The 23,016-nt window shown below is 42.0% G+C and overlaps 1 protein-coding gene across 2 annotated transcripts in view; it reads right to left on the bottom strand.

The window, feature by feature from the left end:
* Nucleotides 1-23,016, bottom strand: part of Zmat4 (zinc finger matrin-type 4) — a 344,011-nt gene that overhangs the window by 132,125 nt on the left and 188,870 nt on the right. For both annotated transcript variants that reach the window (XM_050146665.1, XM_050146664.1), the window contains exon 4: nt 4,417-4,573. In XM_050146665.1, coding sequence (XP_050002622.1) covers nt 4,417-4,573 — 157 coding nt within the window. The remainder of the gene's footprint in view (nt 1-4,416; nt 4,574-23,016) is intronic.

The following is a 23,016-nucleotide window of genomic DNA, read 5'->3' as shown; positions in this document are numbered from 1 at the left end:
TGAGAAGGTGCGGATCTGGCTTGTGTTCCAGTGCTCCGGTAGTTGGCCAGGCATTTCGGAAGCCTGAGTAAAGATGCTCCCCTCTGAAGAAGGCAACTCAAAGGGCAGTGCATCCTGCAGAGTGCTCAGTAGATGTGCGATCCAAGGACAGATGGAAGCGGAAGAAAAGAGCGAGTCACAGGTCCTGACTGCTCATTCACCTCCATCAGATGAAGTAGCACAGAGAAACAGCAAGCTCTACTCCAATCATGACTACCCAGAAATCACTGGGGTTTGAGAGGCTATTATTTATGACATGGCAGGTTAAGAGGCATTCCCTGAGCAGGGAATTGCTTCTCTCTGGCACCGTGATTCAGTTGACTGGTTCTTACATGTCAGTTTTTCCCTTTTGTTTTCATTACAGATATAATTTCAAGACAGCCAAGCTGATTAGGCAGTCTGAGCCTGTTGTATACTGTGCACAGAAAAGCCTCCAAACTGAGCCCTCTTTAAATTGCTGTGGTGAAAGGCTGTGTCTTGCAAGGGAAGGCTGTCTGATGCCAGGCAGGGAGCATGCAGCAACTTCAGTTGCCCTGGCTTGGGTCTCTCTTCTCTAGCTTCTAGGTTTTTGCCCTCACAATAACTGGGTTTGTGCTTTTGGCCACACCTCGACTAATTCTTCTCCAGCCTGACACCTGTTCCTTAACTGATGGTCCTCTTTCATTCTTTTTCTTTTTTCTTACTCTTCTCTTATGTTACATCCTGGCTGTAATTTCTCCTGCCTCCCCAACACTCCCAAGTCTTTCCCCCTCATCTTCCTTTTCCCCCATATTCACACCCCCTTTGTGTACCCTCAGAAAAGAGGAGACCTCCCAGGGACATCAACCAAAAGTGGTATAATATGCTACAGTAAGACCAATTGCATACATCACATCAAGGACGTGAGGCAACCCAGGAGGAGGGAAAGGACCCCAGGAGGAGGGAAAGGACCCCAGGAGGAGGGAAAGGACCCCAGGAGGAGGAAAAGGACCCCAGGAGGAGGGAAAGGACCCCATAGGGAGTCAAAGGAGTTAGTGACTGGCCCCACTTTCATTGATAGAAATCCCACAAGAACACCAAGCTATTCAGCCAGTACATATATTCAGGTGACCTATAAACATCCTGGTCTCTGTGAGCCCCCATGAGTCCCAGTCAATTGATTCTGTGGACCATGCTCTCATGGTGTCCCTGACCCCTCTGGTTCCTCCAATTAGTCCTCCCCTTCCTCCACGGGACTCCTCAAGTTCTGCCTAATGTTTGGCTATGGGACTTTGCATCTGCTCCCATCAGTTGCTAGATGAAGTCTCTCTGGTCTCTTTGAACAGGATTCTGCTAGGCTCTGGTCTCAGAACATTCTGTAGGCAGGACAAACTGTAGGTTGAAGGTTTTGTGGCTGGGTCAGTATCACAATCCTTCCACTTGAGGCCTTGCCTGGTTACAGAAGATGCCTGGCTCAGGCTCCGTGTCCCCTGTTACTAGGACTCTCTGCTAGGGTTACTCTTGTAGATTCCATGGAGTTTCCACAGGACTAAGTTTCCATCTCGCCCCTGAAATGCCCAATTCTAGTCGATTCTCTCAGTAGTTTCCTTCCCCAACCCAACTGATCCCACCTGTTCCCTACAAACTCAGTCCATCAGCAAGTCTATTCTATTTCCCCTTACCCAGGAGATCCTTACAACTCACCTTAAGACCTCGTTATTTATCCTCTCTGGGTCTGTGGACTACACCGTGATTGCCTTTTTCTTTAGAGCCAATACCCACTTACAAGTGAGTATATTCCATAATGGGTGTACTGGGAGGATTTGTGTGTCCACGTGACACAAGCTAAAGTCATCAGAAGGAGCCTCAGCTGAGGAACTACCTCCTTGAGATCCAGCTGTAAGGCATTTTCTCATTTAGTGATCAATGTGGGAGGGCCCAGCCCATGGTGGTTGATTCTAACCCTGGGCTGGTGGTCCTGGGTTCTATAAGAAAGCAAACTGAGTAAGCCATGGGAAGCAAGTCAGTAAGACGCACCCCTCCATGGCAATTGCCCTGCTTGTGTTCCTGTCCTGACTTCCTTCTGTGATGCTGAAGAACAAGCCCCCCCCCCCCAAAAAAACCCTTTCCTCCCCAACTTGCTGTTTGGTCATAGTGTTTTTTCTCAGCAATAGAAACCCTGACTAAGACAATGGGTATCCCTTCTTATTTTCCCCAAGCCCCAGAACTGCATCCAAAATCCAGCTGTCAACTACTGCAGGTGTCCAGCCTGATCTTTTCTGCAGGTGCACTAGCATGCTATCCTTTGTCCCATCAATGCCCCAACCTTTAGCCTGGACCACACCTCCCAGTGGCCATTTCTGTATGTTTTTGTGCCTACTGGCTGGCACCATTCCAAGCATGAGAAATCGTTTAGCTTCTTGGGACTCCAATTTTGTCTGTGGGTGCTACCTGCCAAGATCCTCTCTGCCCAGAGCAAATGGATGAGAGGGCATGCCGGAGAAGGACAATCTGAACTGGATGAGGAAGGAGTCTAAGCTAAGACAACTAGACCCTGTGATTCACAATGAAAGCTACAAGCTCATAGTGCAATCTATCCTGTCCCATTCCCATTCTGCCCTGGCTTAACAGATTCTTTGATTTCTGCAATCTCACAGCTAAATTAGCACCATGGGTAACAAGGGCCAACTCAGTGAATAAGGGTACCTTTAAATGATCTGATTTTTTTTTTAATAACACCCTCCTCCTGTGTGTGTGTGTGTGTGTGTGTGTGTGTGTGTGCTTATTCTTGTAATGTTTTAGTGTATTTGTTTATGGGGAGGCATGCTTGCCATAGTATAATACATATGTAGAGATCAAAGTTTAAGTTCTCTCTTTCCCAACACAGAGGTCCAGTCATCAAACTCAGGTTCTCAGACTTGGTAGTGAGTTTATCCTCTAAGCTGCCATGCCAGCCCTCGATGTTAGAATATATTGAGAGTTAATAAGTCACTAGAGTTCTATGCCCTAGTTCTGGGATTGTTTGAGTTCAGAAAAATGACCTGGTCCTTGGTTTTCTTGAAGATGGATACAAAAATCACAAAGAACTATTTCTGGCATGTGAGAGTTTTGATACCGAAATAATCATTTTCCCATTTGCTAATCAATGCAATAAGCAAAGATACAGCCCGTCTCCTTCAAATGCTACTTACTTAACATCACCATTCAGCTTAGGCAAAGAGAACACATCTGCTACTCATTCACGGAAAGAACAGATAAAAATTCCCCAGCGACTGCTTCTTTGCAGTGTCTATTTTAAGAGATTTGACGATGTGTAGGTCACAAGGTTAGTGCCCCAGCCTTTCAGAGAACAAGCGTCTCAAAAGAATACCACTTGATCAATGCCACATCATGTAGAGGCTCCAAAATAAGCTGCACTTGTTCCCAGACAAAACCATTCTACACGTGACTGTCATAGCCACCTCCAAGAAAACAACCTGCTTTCCTCAACTGAGTTGGAAAATGGAGTGAAGAGATTCCTTGCTATATGCTAAGCAAAAGAAGATAGTCGCTTAAGACAAACTCCAGGGAATCAAAAGCCAAGCATTGTTTCAGAGACACAAAATACCGTTTTAAAATAATTACACCCACGATTTATGCACGATTCATTAGACAGCAAGATAAAATGCACTACTAAATTTTAATTGCACTGCAAGAGTAGACATGATGAAAAATATCCCCTAACTTCTTGGGATTATAACCCAGTGTAGTAACATCTTCAACACGATATAAATCTCAGCCAAATAGTTTCAGTGTTACTAAATTATATAAAATAATTTTTTTTTGCCTCGCAAGTTGATAAACCTCCAAAGACATCCTTTAGTCAAGCATTTAGAAGGTCAGGTAATCTGCTATCACTTTTTGTTACTGATGAAAGTTGAACAGCTTCCCCAGTAATGATGGAAGGAATGTCCTAAGCACACATTTGTCTCCAAACTAACGTGGTTGCAGAGACTACAGTTTGCATCCCTGCCTCCCCTCCACCAAACTAAGAACGTGTAATAACGCCCGCTATATGTAAAGCACAAAGCTAAAGGACGGTGCTGGCGTTACACAGACACTGGCAAGAACCTGCCTCCTGTGGTGGGTGCATATCCATACCCACGCAGAGCACAGGTTGAACCTGGGAGAGCACCACAGGTGTGTATTTCACGTGGTGTAATAGGTGTGACCAACATCACGGAGGACATAAGCAGTAGCTGCTGAAACCACACTCAGCAGTCTGGTGTGCCCCAGCTCCCCATTCATCCCTGTGAGCTTTCTGTGGCATCTTGCCATTAGACCCACAAAGCCTGCAGCTTCCAAAGAGAGGGCAATCCATGTGACAGACGCAGCATGTGGCTCTCAGGGCCAGCCCGGACCATCCGTTCCCACACATACCTGTGGTTTTCAATGGAGGTTTCTCTCCTAGCAACAGTTTTAACCTTTTGGCGTGGATTTTGCCTTGGTAATGGGAGTCAGCCACCACGGCAGAGGTGAAGGACATGTTACAGAGGGTACAGCATTTATTCTTATCCACCGTGTCAGCATCACCTCCCTGCATGGGGAAAAGGAGAAAGACAGTGTCATAGGGGAACTGAAGTTCCACATCATGAGATTTGTCATTTCCATGAGATTTGTCTACTGCTGACCCGCTTATAGGCCAGCTTAGCTTTTGTTCTGCAATCCTTTTCTTCTTCGTTATAATTGCCATCAACTCAGTAATGTGCATTTGTCTAGTGGCTGCATGTGCAAGACTCGGGGCTTACAGGGAACTTTGCAGAGAGGAGTTACCTAAAGAAAACCAGAGTCCACAATTAGGAAAAGGCACATTGTCCGGCTCTGCAAGGAAAGCAACTGGTAATTGCACACATTATACTCATTAAAGTAAGGGAAATATCAGAGTTCACATGGCCTGAATTATTTAGCAGAAATTATCATTTGGCATTCAGCTCTGCCTTTGCCAATTTTAGTCTCACCAGGATACATGGCTCCAGTGTTCAAGCTGTATGTGTGTGTGTGTGTGTGTGTGTGTGTGTGGTGTGTGTGTATATATATGAAAGTTTCTCGGGAGGACTTCAACATTTTCCATCCTTAATTTGCATATCTATCATAGAACTATGATGACCACACTTCCTGAATTTTCTGGCAAGAATCTGTGTACTATTTTTCCCTTTCCTTCAGAAAAGGTGATTGGCTAAATGCCGCACTGACTGCTTAGTCCGGCTTAATTTTTATGCTTTTGTGAGATTTAATGAAAGTGAATCATGAATCGGGAAAAAAAGCAACTTCTTTGTCAGAGCATGTGACACGGCCATTATGTGTGCAGGTCATCAATTACCTCTACTCTCCCGGAAGATTAATCCTCTGCCTCCCCTCCTGCCTCACTGCAAATGGAGGGTACAGTGGGCTCTAAGATAAGGACCCAAATCTGTTCCCTAGCGCAACTCCGTTAGCAAAGCACCTCATTGTTAAAGAACAGCCTCAGTGGAGTCTCTAGTCCCATAATAGTCCCTTCTCGGAGACCCAGAAAACCCGAAAATGAAATTTAAAATTGGATGGGACTAGGAGGAGGGTGGGGACAGGATGGAGGAGAGCAGAAAATTACATAATTTTTACATAATAACAAAATGCCCATCCTTCTAGAGAGGGTGTAGCCTTACACACATTATGCGGTAGATAGAAAAGTAACTCCTTTGATAAGGCATTACTATGTGAGATCTCTGATGGGTTTTATTACTTAAAAAGGCAGCGTGTGTGTGTGTGTGTGTGTGTGTGTGTGTGTGTGTGTACGCGCGCGTGCATGCGTGCGTGCGCCTGCATCCCAGAAGGCTGGCCTATACCTAAAAGTTGGGGACAACAGACTGAAATACTGAAACGCTGAGAGTGGGGACTGATGTGGGAGGAACTGGCTTGGCCTATAGCATAGGAGGAGGAAGGCAGGGTGAGAATCCTTAGAGCTGCCTGAGACAGACATGCTGAAACTTTGCTGGTAGGCCGTGACCTCGTGGTGATGCACAGATTAATACAAATGGGTTAAGATGCTAGACTTAGCCAATATGAAGCTAGAGCTAATGGGCCAAGGCGTGCTTTAAATAATATGGTTTCTGTGTGATTATTTTGGGCTGATCAGCCTCCCTGCAACAGGGGACAGTAATCGGTGTCAGAAAGTTGAACCCATCAAGAAAGGAGCACAATTCCACAGGACTCCCTCCTGTGGGGAGCATTCTGCCCTTGCTGAAGGTAAGCAATGGTTCATTGAGCTTTGCTTTCAGGTGAAAATCAAAACATGAGGACTTTTTACAATCCACCACGTGGTTTTCTACAAGGTAAAATGGACCAGACAGAGTAGGAAGGACTCCTGGCTCTTACTTGTGTCTCCAACCAAACCTAATGGGATACAGAGTCCCTCGCAGAGGAACAAGCCCATAAGCACCAAGAAAAGTCAATTCTCAGAGTAACCAAAGAAGCCCAATACATTCACTGAAGAGTGAGGGGCTGGGGGGACTTCAGGGGATAGAAAACAAAATGGCAACCTTTTCACTATGTGGTAGGCATATTCGTCCTATGCTGCTTTCTAATTTCTTTAAAAGTTTTGAGAATATAATTACATTTCTCTCTATCCTTCGGTAACTCTAGGACCTTCCAGACCCCCATATCCTTGCCCTCTTTCAAATGCATAGTTTTTTATCAGTGAAATTGCATGCATATAGGTACATGTAAATACACATGTATTCATAAATAAGACCTCTCAGTTTGCATGTTACTTGGGCATATATTTTTAGGGATGGTTATTAATGGATACTAAGTAACCAGTTGGTGTGTGTTTCCTCTCAGCATTCCTTAGCTGCCTGTGGTTCTTGGTACGGGGTTGAGGCCTCTTGGTCTTTCCCAAGTTTTCTTTGGCAAGTCAATTGTTTATTTCCTTGCTGAGACCGTGTTTAGGAAGTCATGCTGGCGAGACCTTATGGGTGTTGCTTCTGGAGTTACTAGGAAACTCTGATCCTCTGGCTCTTACACTCTTTCCACCTCCTCTTCTCAATGTTCCCTGAGCCCTAGGTGCAGGAGTATTCTGTAGATGTATCCACTGGGACTGGTCTCAAAGACTACATTTTGTTTGCTTGTGGCTTTCTGTGATGGTCTCCCCCGATGCTTCAAAGGGAAGTTCCCTTGATGAGTGATAAAGACAACACTTATCTGTGAGTATAGGACAAATGTTTAGGTTGTTCTTAGAGACTGTGCTGGTTTAGTAAAGCAGTGCTCATAGGTTCTTCATCAATATCCATGACTTTGCTAGCACTGATAGTTGGGTAGGTTTCCAGTAGCAGGCTTGAATTGCTTCCATTGAGCAGACCTTGCTTCCAATTAGAGAGCTGTTGATTACTGCTAATGTGCTCCACTACTGCACCATTAGGGTTATCATGCCATGCTAGTCATTGATATGGCTTATAGGCATCGTAGCTGGTTAGGATTGTTGGTTGCCTGCCTGCTATGGAAGCTTGGCTGGCATCTTCTGGTACCATGAATGCTAGTCCTCAGGGAAGAGGCTTTCAAGTCAGTTCTAGCTCAGGGGTCTCTGGGCCCTGTTTCTGAAGTGAATGGCATGTTCAGCGAGAGGAATTTGCCTTTTATCTGTAGGAGATAGCCCAGGGCCCAAGAGCATTAGGCTGTACATTTTGGTCAACAATGCAAAAGAAAGCTTCTCATGCCTGGTGCCTGGTTCTGAGATTTCTGTTGGGTGGTCTTTGCCTTAGTGGAATACATATTTTTAAAATATTCCCTTATAATATTCTGAATTTGTTCTGTTGTAATGTTTGCCTATTCATTTCTAATTCTCTTAATTTGGGTTCTCTCTAATAGTTAGTTGGACCAAGATTAAGTCAAACTTGTCCATCTTCTCAAAGAACTAGCTTTTAGATTCATTCATTCTTTGTATTATTTTATTTCTGTTTCATTATTTCTGCTCTGACTTTTATTTCTTGCAGTTAACTGGGTTTGGATTTATTTTGTCCTTGTTTTCCCACTTTTTGAACTGTATTATTAAGTCATTTATTTGTGTTATTTCTGATTTTGTATGTCTGCACTTAAGAGCTATAAATTACCCTTGTAGGAGAGCTCTCATTATGTCCCAGAGGTTTGTCTTGCTTTGCGTTTTCATTTTTAGTTAATGCCAGGAAGCCTTATATTTCTTTTTTGTTTCTTCTTTGACAGATCCATCATTTAGCAATGAGTTGTTTCATCTCAATGAGTTTTTGTATTTACTAGAGATGATTCTGCTGGCAATTTTAAGTTTTATTGTGTTCCTTTCAGATAGGACACAAGGAGTGGATACAATCTTTTGGAATTTGCAAAGATTTATTTTGTGTCTCAGATTGTGGTCTATTTTAGAAAGGTGTTTCTTTCTGGCTAGAATGTGTATTCTTTGGTGTCTGCGGAATATGCTGTAGCTATCTGTTAAGTCCTTTTGCTGTATTATGCCTTTTAATCATGTTTTTCTTTGTTTAATTTTTGTCCAGATGACCTGTCTACTGGAGAAAATGAGGCACTGAAACAGTCTACTACTAATGAGTTGATGTTAATCTGTGTCTTTAATTCCTGTGGTGTATTTTTTTTTTTTATAAAATTGGATGCTTCAGAGTTCCGTGCATACATATGTAGGATGATAGTATCTTCTTGGTTAACTGTCCTCTTAATTAGAATAAAATCCTTCTTTATCTCTTCTGTTTAGGAGATAGTTTGAGTCTATTTGTCAGAAATTCAGATAGTGATGCCAGTCCACTTTCTGGTCACATTTGACTGGTGTACTTTTGTCCGTCTTTATACACTAAGGTGGTACCTATTTAATGCTAAAATGTATTTTTTTTGTTTTTGGTTTTTTTTAAGTGAGTTATACATTTTTCTCCATTCCCCTCCCTTCCTCGCATCTGCCCTTCTACCCTCTCCTGTGACCCTCACATTCCCAATTTACTCAGGAGAACTTTTCTTTTTCACTTTCCTATGTAGATCCATGTATGTTTCTCTTAGGGTCCTCTTTGTTGTCTGGTTTCTCTGGGGTTGTGCCCTGAAGGTTGGTTTTTCTTTGCTTTATGTCTCAAAGCCACCTATGAGTGAATACATATTATATTTGTCTTTCTGGGTCTGGGTTGCCTCAGTCAATATGGCTTTTTTAGACCCATCAATTTGCCTGCATATTTCAAGATGTCAATTTTTTACCACTGTGTAGTACTCCATTGCATAAATGTACCACTTTTTTTTTTTTAATCCATTCTTTGGTTGAGGGGCATATAGATTGTTTCCAGGTTCTGGCTATGACAAATAATGCTGCTATGAACATAGTTGAGTACATGTCCTTGTGGTATGACTGAGCACTTTTGGGTCTTGAAATAGATTGTTTCCTAAGTTTCTGAGAAATCACCATACTGATTTCCAAAGCAGCTGTACAAGTTTGCACTCCCATCAGCAATGGAGGAGTGTTCTCTTTACCCCACATCCTCTCCAGCATAAGTTGTCATCAGTGTTTTTGATCTTGGCCATTCTGACAGGTGTGAGATGGGATCTTCGTGTTGTTCTTTTTTGCGTTTCTCTGATGGCTAAGGATGTTGAGCATTTCCTTAAATGTTTCTCAGCCCTTTGAGATTCGTCTGTTGAGAGTTCTCTATTCAAGTCTGTACCCCATTTTTTACTGGATTATTTGTTCTTTTGTTGTCTAGTTTCTTGAGTTCTTTGTATATTTTGGAAATCAGTCCTCTGTCTAATGAGGGCTTGGTGAAGATCTTTTCCCTTTCTGTAGGCTGCCATTTTGAGCATGTCCTTTGCTTTATGGAAGCTTCTCAGTTTCAGGAGGTCCCATTTAATAATTATTTCTCTCAGTGTCTGTGCTGCTGGGCTTATATTTAGAAAGTGGTCTCCTGTCCAATGTGTTCAAGTGTACTTTCCACTTTCTCTTCTATGATGTTAAGTGAAGTTGGCTTTATATTGAGGTCTTTGATCCATTTGGACTTGAGTTTTGTACATGGCAATAGATATGAATCTATTTGCAATCTTCTACATGTTGATATCCAGTTATACCAGCACCATTTGTTGAATATGTCTTCTTTTTTCCATTTGATATTTTCAGCTTCTTTGTCAAAAATCAGGTCATTGTAGGTGTGTGGATTAATATCAGGGTCTTTGACATTTCTACAGGACTGCTAGGCTTTGTAGAGAAGATACTGGCTCAATCTTTCCATATTGTTTGTATTTTCCAGATGAGATCTGGGCATGTGAACTCCTTTTGATCATTCTGAGTTTTTTGTTTGTTTGTTTGTTTTGTTTTTTTTTGGGGGGGGGTTTGAACAGAGAAGTTTTGGAAAGAGGAGAGGATATGCGGGAGGACTGGGTCTAGAGGTGGGAAATGAATTCACATGGACATTGGGAACTGCCCTAGTGTATGGGATGCTCCAAAGCTGGCATGTGGAGGTAGCTCTAACTGAGTACAAAGGTTGGATATGGCATGAATTGATCCTGTTGGTTGGAGACAAGGTGGGAGGATACTGTCTGAAGCCTAAAGCTCCTTTAGGATACAGGCAGAAGAGACCAGACTAGGCTGGTGGAGTGGTTGTGGGGTTTGCATAAAAGGGATGACTGAGCAATTCAGAGCAACTCACTGAACTAGACCTTGGAGAAAGAGTTGGGAAGTTTATCATTACTGAGCAGGGTGCTTGGAAGCTACACAGAAAGGACGGGGAGCCAGGGATTGTTGCAAATAGTGTGGATTCTGGCTTAAGCCTAGGGGCTGGCTAATGTGAAAGTAAGAATAGACACGGTAGTCTGGGGCATTGGTTCTGTGACTTTGGCTGGTATAGATGGAGAGGTCTGGAGTGCTCACAAGGTTAGATCCTGGAACATGGTATGGGAAGTCTGGGTACTGGGTGGGTTGTGGAAGCAGTGTTAGTCCTATGCTTTTTTTTAAAAGGAAGATGGTCAATTTGATAACACGGTGGTTTGAAATATTATATATATATATATATACATATATGTATGTATATGCTTTTACATTATGCATACTAAGATCACAAGAATCAATTTAAATTACAATCTACCTTTCTAGACTCTACACATGATTTTAGTAAAACCTAAACATGGTTTTAGTAAAAAAAAAAAAAAACTCCCAGTCCCTGGAGCTTCATCATGCAGACTTTTCTTTAAAAAGGCCAGTGACACTATGTGGAACATTAAGTGTTAAGAGCATGTCAAAACCTTCTCTTAAACCTGAGAATGGCCATGAGATTTATATTATGTATTTAATGCATCTATAAGGACCTAATAAGCTTGTTAGGTGCTCTGCCACATGAATGCTTGTTAATCCATTGCTATAAAAGGACTGGGACCAGGAGGATTAGGGAAGAAAGGAAGGAAATAAGAGGCTACATGAGTCCAGGGATTCTAGTCTCTTCTTGAACTCTCCCAGCTGTGCAGAATGAGGAGGTATCTGTGGAAGGGCATCTCTTGCTTCCCCATGGAAGCCCTTCCTCCCCACTTCTTATCTAATAGATACTGATCACAGTGTGCAGTCACAGCTCAATTCAACTTCATCCTCCCTCACCTGCAACTCTAGAGTTGGATAACTAGCCTCTAGGATATGTGGGTAGCCTGGCCATCGTCAGTCATAGGAGAATACTACATCCTTCCATTCCCCTTGTTCGTATTTGTCTTTTACAATAAAACTCCTCTAAAAGCAAGGAAATGATCTCATTGCTAGTGAAGACCCAGGATCCAGTGGAATGGACACGATACAGTGAACCTTTCACTGTTTTCTGAATGAGTAGAAGAGAAGGCTCTTTATGGGACCAAGAATATGAATGACATAAAAGTCAAAACAGGAGACAGATTATGCAGAGGGATCTTATCGTAAGCTAAACTGTTTTCAGATTGACAAGGGAGTTAGAGAAAGAAACTAGAAATATCCATAATTTATACAGCAACTTTGGGGTTCAAGTCTAGGAAGATGTTCTGAATATTTATGCTGGTTTTCTGATTATGAATTTAACTACCATCCTACAATTCTATTCCCTGGGCAAGGTCAGTCACTTTTCACACAAAAGAAACAAAGATAATTAGAAGTAGAGAGGCAAGCATTATGCAACAAAATATCTCCCAACAGAGTTATGTCACCAGTGCAGAAGAGGGAGGAGGGTACCTAACCCTGACAATAAGGAGAATGTGATGTCCTGCGACGGTAAGCAGCATTTGAGGTCAGTTCCATGTGCTTGGGGGTATATATCACTATCACACAGTCTACATGGTTCAATTGTATCCATTCCAGTGATGCTGGCAGAAGCACCCCACCCAACATCACAGGTCTTAGTCCAGGCCTGTCTAGTGCCAAGATTTAACTGGGGTTTCTTAGCTCTCTAAACTCCAAATTAGTGGTTTCTTGAGGCTACAGATCACGATATCTTTCTGAAGGTTTCCCACTACACAGAGCAATGTTCACTTGTAGCCTCGGGTGAAGCTTCATAAATTTTGATGAACTGACCTCAATGAGGACATTTAAATATCTTGCTTAAATAACTGAAGGAGGCCCTAAAGCTGTCATGTAAATGAAGGGAGAACCCATGGCAATCTTAAAGCAGGGGCTTTATGCTGGAGAGAGAATGCAAATGCGATGTCTGTGTTACCGAGAGTGAGAACAAATAAGTTAGTGGAGTCTACAAAAACTTCTCACACAGAAGGAGTTTGTAAAGGTAAAAAGTTCTCAATAGAATTCAGTCACGAGAAAGAAAATCCCAGGATGCCTCTGGCTGGTATCTCATCCTGAAAGGCTTTTTCTCTTCTCCAAAGTTCCTTTTCTAAAACTCAATTGATATGATTGTCTTCACTCAATTTAGCTCAAGGTGAATACAAAAAGTCCTGGGGAGATGGCCACTACAAAAATGGCAAAATGAGGTGTTTTGTAAAATTGTTTCTCAGCAAAACAATCATTAACTGCTGGAAAACATGTCTTTGAAAAATTCTTTTAGAGCTACAGGAAATTATCTTAAAAGCAAACAGCACAAAGGATGTTTAAAGAGTCATAAGGAAGCCTACTATGGCATAAGCTTCCTGGATACTTTTTTATTTATTTATTCATATAACACAGCTTAGTAGGCATTGCCCTACACAGGTGCTAATGCTCTTCCCAGAAGCCATATACTATCAATAAGTCAGGTGTCAGGTAGAGATATAATATCTTCCCACTAGAGTTGTCGATCAAGGAGGTTCCTAAGACCCCAAAACATACCCACTGCCACCAGAACTTAATAGCAAGACCCTATTGCTGAAGACACCACACCCATTGGTCACAGGAATACAGAAATCAAGTTGGTAAGGATCAGGGATCTCCCCATCTTGCTAACTAATTTTCATAGCAACAGAAGGTTCTATGTGTTCTATATAGCCCGATGGAAGAGAAAGTTATCAACAATCTACCCAGCTAGTAACCCTGTGAGCTACGTCAACGAACACCATGGCAAGATACATACTATGGGTGAAGTAGGGCAATGCATGCTATAGAAATAACTGGCAGTTTCTGAAGGTCAATAAAGCAAACACCAAAATACATAACCACTGTCCATTTCTTTCTCAGATTAACATATATGAAGTTATATAATTGATAATTACAACTGTATTGCTGAATTTATAACATATAGATGTGATACATCTAACAATGACAGTTAGGAAAGGAGAAGAAATAACTTCACATGGGGTAACATGCATGTATCTGCCTAAGATCAAGGTTGCATCAACCTGATTCTATTGAACTGAGCTGCATACGTTTGGCTCTGGATAGTGCAACCAACAAAGAAATACCTCAATTTAGCTGCAAAGAAATGAAAATGTTATAGTCTAGAACAACAGTATGAAAAAACAAAATCCAGACAGAGCAGGCGTATTGGTCATCGTGAACAGACTAAGCAAGCCTGCTGCAGAGTTTGCTACTGTGTGCTTGTTATTGCCTTAGTGTGCTTTGTCCTGACGAGACGGGATACTGACCAAAAGCAATGTGAGGAGGGAAGGGTGTGCTTCATCCTACACTTCAGATAGCACTCCATCACTGAAGTAAGTCGGAAAGGAGCTCAAGGTGAAAACCAGGAGGTGGGAACTGAACCAGGGGACATAGAGGAGCTCTGCTTACTGGATAGCTCCCCATGGCTTGCTCGGCCTGCTTTTTTATACAACCCAGGACCACCAGCCCAGAGTGACACCACCCAAGTGAGCTGAGCCCTCCTACATCAATCACTTACTGAGAAAATTGCCCACAGACTTGCCTACATGACAAGCTTATGGAGATAGAGTCTCAACGAAGGTTTCCTTATCCCAGATGACTCTAGTTTTGTCAAACTGACAAAAAACTAATTGCAAAACCTAAATATCAAGACTGTTGGACTAGATGAAAAGAAACATATGATAGAAGAAAAATGCAAGCCCATAAAAGCAAAAAGTCTGGAAGATGTCGTGCAAATGGCATGCAAAAGCTGTGGAGACAGCAGAGTATCAGAGATGTAAAACCCCAAGACTAAGTATTGCTCATTATAGACACATTCACTGAAATTAAAGTACATAAATCATCAGTTTTAAATTAAAGTCCATTCTGATCATCGTGTGACGCTTCACCCTGGCCCAGTACATTACATCATGCCTGGGAATGAGTCATCCTTCCCTCCAGCATGTATGTTGGCACTTGACATATTAATCAGTTGTTACTCACTGAATTATCTTCTCGGTTACCAGCTGTCATTGATCACTGCACTTGCTCACGCTCCCCACTTTACAACCTGCAAACCGCGAGAGCAACGGTGCAGGTGCTTTAGATATGCAAGGGCAGCCACATGGGTTTTCCTCCAAGCGAAGAGTCAACGTGAAAGCTTTTGAGACCATCTTGTAGAATGTCCATTATTATATAACTATTTTATTATCATTTTCACTATATCATGATTAATTTATAACTCAAACTTAACCATAGTTATATAGAAAAATACCAAAACACATATAGAGTTTTTAAGATCCAGAATTTTAGATATCTACCAGGTGTCTTCCAAAACACACACATATATATATATAACTGATATAAACATTTATGTAATTTTTAAATCAAACTGCAATCAAATACCACAGTATGAGTCCTTGGATGTCTAAAATCAAAGAGATGAGTGAAAACAAGTCTTGGCAAGGAGGTGGAGAAACAGGTGAAAATGTAAAACAGTTTGGCCACTTTGCAATATCATCCAACCGCTCCTCAAGTTTAAACGCTGGAAATGGGGAACGTCCATCCACAGACTAGTGCGAGGGTAAAGTGTGCAGCTACTCTGCAAATCTTTGTGGAGGTTTCTCAAAAAGCTAAAATTACAACTACATATGAACCAGGTTTATCATCCTGCACATAAACCTAAAGGACTCCTGGATATCCTACTACAGGGTTACTTTCACACCTGTGTTCACTACTGCTGTTTATAATACCTGGGGATTGGAATCAGCCTGTGTGTCTACCAGCTGATGAAGGGATAATGAAAATGTGGCTTATAAAATTAAGCTCATATCTGATATATATAATATTTATATTATATATATTCAACTCTAAAGAAATTGAAATCATGAGATTTGCATGAAAATGACTAGAAGTGGAAAATATTCTACTGAGTAAGGTTGAGTCAGACTGAGACCATTGCCACATATTCTGTCTGATATGTAGATTCTAGCTTCAAATTCTTAGATTTCTGTGTTTAACACAGAGGGCTTATAGTGGCTAATAAGTAAGAAAAGAGCCATTGGCTAGAGCCATTATGCAGTGGGGGAGGGAAATAGTAAAGTCATTGATCAGAAAATAGAGGTAGGAAAACAAATAGCAGTATTTAAGTGGAGATTGAGGTAGACCAGCAGTTGCAACCTGTGAGTCACAACCTCTTTGGAGGTTGCATATCAGACATCCTGCATACTAGATATTTACATTGTGATTCATAACAGTAGCAAAATTGCAGTTATGAAGTAGCAATGCAATAATTTTATGGTCAGGGGTCACCACAACATGAGGGACTGTATTAAAGTGTTGCAGCATTAGGAAGGTTGAGAACCACTGAGGTAGATGAACAGGCTTGGAAGAGTGGGGGAAATGGTTAGAATAACTAAAGATGTATAAATAGAACATATGGAAACCCATTCTTTTTCAAAATACTAAAAATATTAAGGAAAGTATCTTCCATGGCTGGATAATCCTGCTCCCAGAAGCCATGGGTTATTAAACAAAAAAATCTCAGAGTCAAATGTGGGTTATGTCTTTATGAATTGGTGAGGAGTGCCACAGAGGTTCCCCAGACAGTATAGGTTATTGGCACTGCTCTTGGCTGCACACAAGAGCTAGATGATAGGACCCTACTACTGTGGGCACTACCCACTTTGACTGTAAGACACAGAAACAAGCAGCTAGAACAGAACTGGAAGATTCTTCACTGTCAGTTTTCAAAGGGCCAGAAAGTATTATAGGTTTGGGGGAGAAAGAAGCACCAACCTTCTCAGGCATCTGGGAATGCCACAAAGCACAGCAGGAAACAATCTTCACACACACCTGGGAATGCAGCAAAGCAAAGTAGCAGCCTGCCAGACAGGATGTGTGCACCAGCACAGGGCAGGCGTGGCTGTTATGGGGACAACAAACCACTTTCCTGGTTATGTTTTAGGCTGCTCCACAGGAGGAACTAATGTTTAGTGTTCTAAATTTCGCCAAAAGCCTATAGTTAGGGAGGTCCTAGACCCTACAAAGGGAGAAATCTATTGCTATTGTCTCATTAAATGACATGTTGTCAAATTACCTTCTAAATATTTATGTTTACAACCATTAACTAGTAGTGCTTCTCCCAGTCTTGGCCAAAGAAACCTCCTTCTGCCAACGGGCTGCAGTGCTGAGAACAAGTCCTAACTGGGATGTCTATTTCTATGGCCCAGGGAGTACTACAGAAGTGTGTGGGCAGGGGAGGGTGACTGCAAGATCCAGAAGGAGCTCTGTGAAATTATCTGAACATAACAAGACTGGTTCATCCGTGAACTCGGAACAGCAGTAGCTACCGCGTAAGATCTGAATAAGAGCAAACCCACCATCATTCCATTACAGATGAAGGAGAGTCTCAGGCAGGCCCTACCTCTCCACAAGAGGCTGTAGGTAGATAACAGCTGCTGGGGGAGGGGAGGACATATTCCTCAGTTATGTAGCCACGAGTAAATTGCCCATACTCACACAGACAGTTGTAATCTAATGCAATGGGCTACAAAACAGACACAAAGTGAGAGGAGGACTTGTTACCATAAGACCAAGCAATTCAGTTTGGATTGAGAGTCAGTCCTCATTACTGGATCTCTGTTTATGAATCAAGGACACATTCACAAGACCCAAATCCTTGTGTTCTTCCAATGTGTTTAGTCCCAGTCAGGACCAAAAAGCTTTGTTCCACTTCCCTCTCTGGGCTCTTATACTGTGAATTTGTGCAACTTTGGTGCCTGTATTTTGCAATTACAGTTTAGTGGCTGATCCCTCCCATTGCAGGGCCCCAAGGGTAATGCTGAAGGGCTCTCTTGTGGTTCTAAGTACAAGGAGTTTGTATACTCTTTATGAAGAGAATAAATAAATGTGGTGAAGGAGCTTCACTAAGCCGCCACTGGCATTGCTGTTAGGAGTTCAGTGTTAATCCGTCAACACCCCGTGTACCTAAAAGACAGTGAATTCACTGATTACCGTAAGAGAACTCTAGAAGGCGATTACATAGTGTGTAACATAAACACAGAAAGACAGGAAAGTGTCTAACTGTCTGATTTATAAATATCTGAGCTAGCAACTTATGAAAGAGTATAGTAGAGAATACATTGCTAGGCTAAAAACCAAGGAAATATACAGCAATGTTACCCCAGATTGTTAAGTCCCTTATAAGAATTTTATTATAAAGAAATACTACATATTGTGCATATTTATTAATAAGAAATATGTACTAAGGGTCATCAAACAGAAACTTCCATAAAATAAGGTTGTGTGTTGGCTAATTGCTTAACAGACATGGACAAGAGGATCAAAGAACCCAGCCCTCTACCAAGATACTATCACTGATAGGGACACATCGCAGGACATAACTGCCAAGAGAAGGAAAATCAAATGTGTATTTCATTAAAAGTAATAAAAGCAGATATACATATAAAATCTATGCATAAAATTTCATAGCAGCATCATTCATAGGAACACAAATGTGGAAACAGCCCCCAATGTCTGTCGACTAGGGAATGAGTAACATAATTTGTTCCCACAGACGCCCACTATCAGTAATGGTGGAATGAGTTCTGATCCACGTCACAGCAGGGATGTGCCCTGAGAATAGCATGTTAAATGGGAGAGCAATCACAAAAGGCCACATACCAACTGATTTCACTCAGCTGACACTTCCCAATAGTGACGAAATCTATTAAGTGTAGGAACCAAGAAGCAGTTGCACAAGAGGGACAGAGGGAAAATGAAAACACACACACACACACACACACATACACACATGTACTTCATCTGTCTTTAGAGTATAGCAGAGTGGTAGATTAATTGCCTACCATGTCTGAGACCCAGTGTGGAGAAAAATTAATTAATATGTAATAAAAATTATATGATTAAAAACATTTAAATTTTCTTCTTAAGGTTGCTCTATTACTAAAGTAATCTGTTTGACTATATAGTATCTAGAGCAGTTAATCTATAAAATTACAATGCAAGCCATATTGAGACCATAATTTAAATTTAAATGAGGCCATATTTAAAATTTTCTACAGCCACATTTTAAAAAGAATCTGAAATTAATTTTAAAATATATTTTATTTAATTTGGTGCATCCAGAATGTCTTCCTTTTAACACGTAGTTGACATAAAATGATCATATTTTTTTCTCAAGCTAATTCTTCAAACCAAGTATATATTTCCTCTTTAAAACATAAATTTATACTATCTGCATCGCCACTGTCCACTGATTCCATGTGACTGGTGGCTACTACACTGGGCACGGACCCACGGACGACACTGAGTAGTTATCACATCAACATCAAGCGAGCTGGAAGATGAATGCATGGGTAGGGCTGTCATTCAGCAGTGGAGACTGTCACTACCATGTGTGAGGCGTTCCATTCACCACTGCACCAACATACGAAGAATAAATGAATGAACAAAAGAGCGAATAAATGAATAAAGCTCTCTTTTTACGGGATATAGAAATGAGGCCCAGAGACTATATGTAAATCCTCTATCGGGCCCTACTTTAGAACGTGAGGAAAGTGCTATTTAGCTCTTGTCTGACCAGTGTAAGGCACGCCACTTTCACGGCACTGCCAACTGCTCTGTGCTACCTAAAAACAATATATTCTTTATCACCATATTTAAAATGAGTAACGGTAACTCTCAATTTTTGTATGTTCTTTCCCGCCACTGCTGTCCACGCTCGACAGTTGTGAACAAGCTGATTATTCCAGGCAAGGAACTTGCCTAGAAGAGCTTTGACTTTCCCCAGCTGACATCTGCCTGCAGCCGCGTCTTACCGGCTACTGTAGGTCAGAGCAGATTCTGGCCTTCAGACCCCAGTTTTCCATCAGGATGGAGATCAGAAGCCTCCCTCACCAGGTGATGGTCCCTCCCTCATGTCTTCATCTGCTCCTGTGCTAATGCTTGGCACATGGCAGCTTATACTGAGTATACAAAGGAAAATTGGAACCGACATTTGAGCTTGCTTTATCGCTACGTAAGTGTATCCCTCTGATGGCCTGGTTCACTTAGCCCATCCTAGTGAGGACTCCCTCTGTCTGTTTATATGCTATATCCTTCACCAAGGCTCTTGGGAACTCCTCGCCATGGAGATTTCCTCTTTCCCTCAGAGCACAGAGCTTCACGGGGACTCCCTTGACTATGTAACACCATTAGGCATATAGTGTATCGTATGCAACTAAATGGCAGTTCACTGAAAAATGTATCGCCCTATACATTTTGTGTGTGATGTGGTAGAAAAAATATTGAACGTTAAATTAAAGAGGAGTGTGCATTCAGTAGAAGCATAAAGTTTGGGCTTTAGATGGAAGAGATGTGCAATCATTAAACTTGAAATCCTTCTTGTTTTTAACAGGAGAGTGTTGGTAAAGATGGAGGAAAACACAACTGGAGTCCAGCTATTGCTAGGAATAGAGGGTAGAGCAGGCACCATAGCCTAGAAACCCAGGGATCTGCATCATTCTCGGATACAGGCAGTGAGAGACCAGAGCTTAAGAACGAGGCAGAACAGGTGTAGCATCCAGATGGAGCAGACACACCTGGCGAAGAAGTTCTCTGTCTTAGTGTGACAATAACAATGATGGGGGAGGGGTACACACATGTTCACTCTTATCCACACTTGGCTGCAGGTTCAGAACGGCAAACGCCTCTACCATGGGAACATTGACACCTTGGTCTAGATGGTCTGCTCACATTCCAGGCAACCAGGACTACATCACCACCTACGAACTAATTCCGAAAACTGTATCTGACTAAAGTCAAAATAACACAGTCACATCACTGGCACCTAGAAGCTCCGTCTCCCTAAGATGCTCAGCATTGTCATGTCATGCCTACTGATGTTATCCCCCAGCACCCCATGATGGACTGCATGTGTGGCCTGGGTGAGCTGCACTCTTTAGGAAATGTCCATGGTCAAAATAGAAAGGTTGCTTCCCAAAACCTGATGCTCCTCCAGGCTACCCTACATCCTTCCACCTGGATGGAAACTTCACAGTCTGGAAACTACGTCTCTACCCTTACCCCTAATACCTTTTATCTCAGGCTCTATTTTAAAGTGTTTTCTTATTCCCCTATTGTTATCCTACATGGTATTGTTTCTTTCTTCACTTAGCTGTGTTTAGAGATTTTATTTTCTTGCTGCTGTTGTTTCTGAGGCAGGGTCTCACCTATCCCAAGCTAGCCTTGAACTCACTGTGTAGCTGAGGATGAGCCTGAACTCCCGGTCCCTCCACTGCCATCTATTGCCATACATGCCCTTGAATCGATTTTGAAAACTACAGACATATAAAATAAAATGAAGACTCTGGAAGATGTTACTAGCAAGGATGACAGCTTCTAAATTTCTACGTTCTCAAATGGCAACAAAATTTGAAGGAAACCTCGCAGGTGGCGTTTATAACCAACTTCGGTAACAAGGTATTCCTGCGAACCTCAAAACACGACTGAATGAGAAGAGAAGAGACCAACAGCAGCTAGCCATAAATCCTGGGTGACATTAGCATTTGGAGCAGCAGAATAAAGCCAAGAGGCACTTTGTCTCTTGGCAGAAGTCCAGGAGCTGGGCAGTCCTCAGTAGAGTCTGGCCTAGATAAGGCCAGCAGCGATCCTCAGTAGCTTACTGATACAGGCGAAGGTAAAATATGAGGGGTAAGGAGAGTATGGATCTTCCCATCACAGCCTTCTTCAGCCATGGAGAAACTACTGGAAATATAACTAAATGGACGAGGGCAAGAAGCACAAGAAGGAAGATGAGGTTCCTACAACACAGGAAGGAGAAACACTGAGTCTAAGTAAACAAACCACTATGTTTTAAAACACTATCCCATGTGCCAAGATGAGCAGCCCTGGTGAATTAGAAAAACACCCTTGATCCATCTTGTTGAAACATCTAAGATGCCACACTTGGCAGCAGCCAGAGGGAAATGCCAGCGTCAAACTCCACAGAAAGCTGTCAAGAGAGCTTAGAGACTGTTAGCTTCTCAGTTGCTGAAATGAAACACTGACCAAAAATACTTGGAGAGGAAGAATTTATTTGGCTTAGTGCTTATACGCTATCAGTGGCAGAGGTCAAGGGCAGGAACTCAAGGCAGGAACCTGGAGGTGGGCACTGATGCAGAGCCATGGAAATGGGCTATTTACAGACTTGCTGCTACCCATAGCTTGCTCAACTTGCTTTCTTATACAATCCAGGCCAACCCACCCAGAGGTGTCACTGCCTACCTTGACCTGAGCCTTCCCACATCAATCATTAATCCAGAGACACCCCACCTATATGCACACAGGTTAATCAAATGGAAATAATTCATCAATGGTGATTTTCCCCTCACAGAAATGTCTAGGCTTTTACGTAAAGCTGTCAGACACAAACTATACCATGCGCAGTGAGAGTAAATCATAAACATATGCTTATGGAAAAAGAAGCAGAGCTACAACCTTTCTTTTCACACACAATGAGAGTTTTTCATAACTAGTGCATAATACTTTCAAACAACAAAAACAAGGCCATAAAATCCACAATCTAGGTGTGTGAGCTACAGGACAGAAGAAGAATTTGTTTCAGAGACAAAAATTAATATAAAACAAACACAAAGTGATTAAACACAATAAAGAATTGTGTCAGAAAAACACAAGGTAAAGTGGAGGAAATCATTGAACACATTGAAAAAGAAAACAAAGAGTTGCAAAGAGAGTCCATGCAAATGAAGAAAGGAGACACCCCGAAGTGCTGTGATAGATGAGAGCTAGGAGATCTGGAACAAACCAGAGCATGGGGACAGAGCAAACTCCAAACACTACAAATCTAATATTCAAACTACAGACAGTGTACACAGAGAGTGCGAAACGTTTGTACCTAAATGTTAGTCCAGAACAAAAAGACAACAAGTAAACACAGCCTAGAAAAAATCTCTGAGCAGGAGAGGGGGCAAAGCTTAGGTGTCGAGAGAAGGAACGACTTAGCTCTAAGAACTGCATTAATGACAGCATTTCCCCTGCAATGTATCGTTCCAAAAAACTACCAGAGTAACATATGCTTTGCACTTAAAACCACAGAAATCGGACCAAATTAAAACTGAACAATAAAGAGTCAAAAACGACAACAGTTGACAGGCCAGCCCTTGTGATCTAGTTCTAACAATCTGCCCAAATGGGCCCACTGGAATATACGTCAAATCAAATAACAAGTGTTTAGAGATTCCAATATGAGAACCAGA

This window comes from Alexandromys fortis, unplaced genomic scaffold (genome assembly GCF_014885135.2).
Source record: "Alexandromys fortis isolate MF-2015 unplaced genomic scaffold, M_Fortis_MF-2015_v1.1 scaffold_55, whole genome shotgun sequence".
NCBI lineage: Eukaryota > Metazoa > Chordata > Mammalia > Rodentia > Cricetidae > Alexandromys > Alexandromys fortis.
This window is presented reverse-complemented; position numbering and strand designations above follow the sequence as displayed.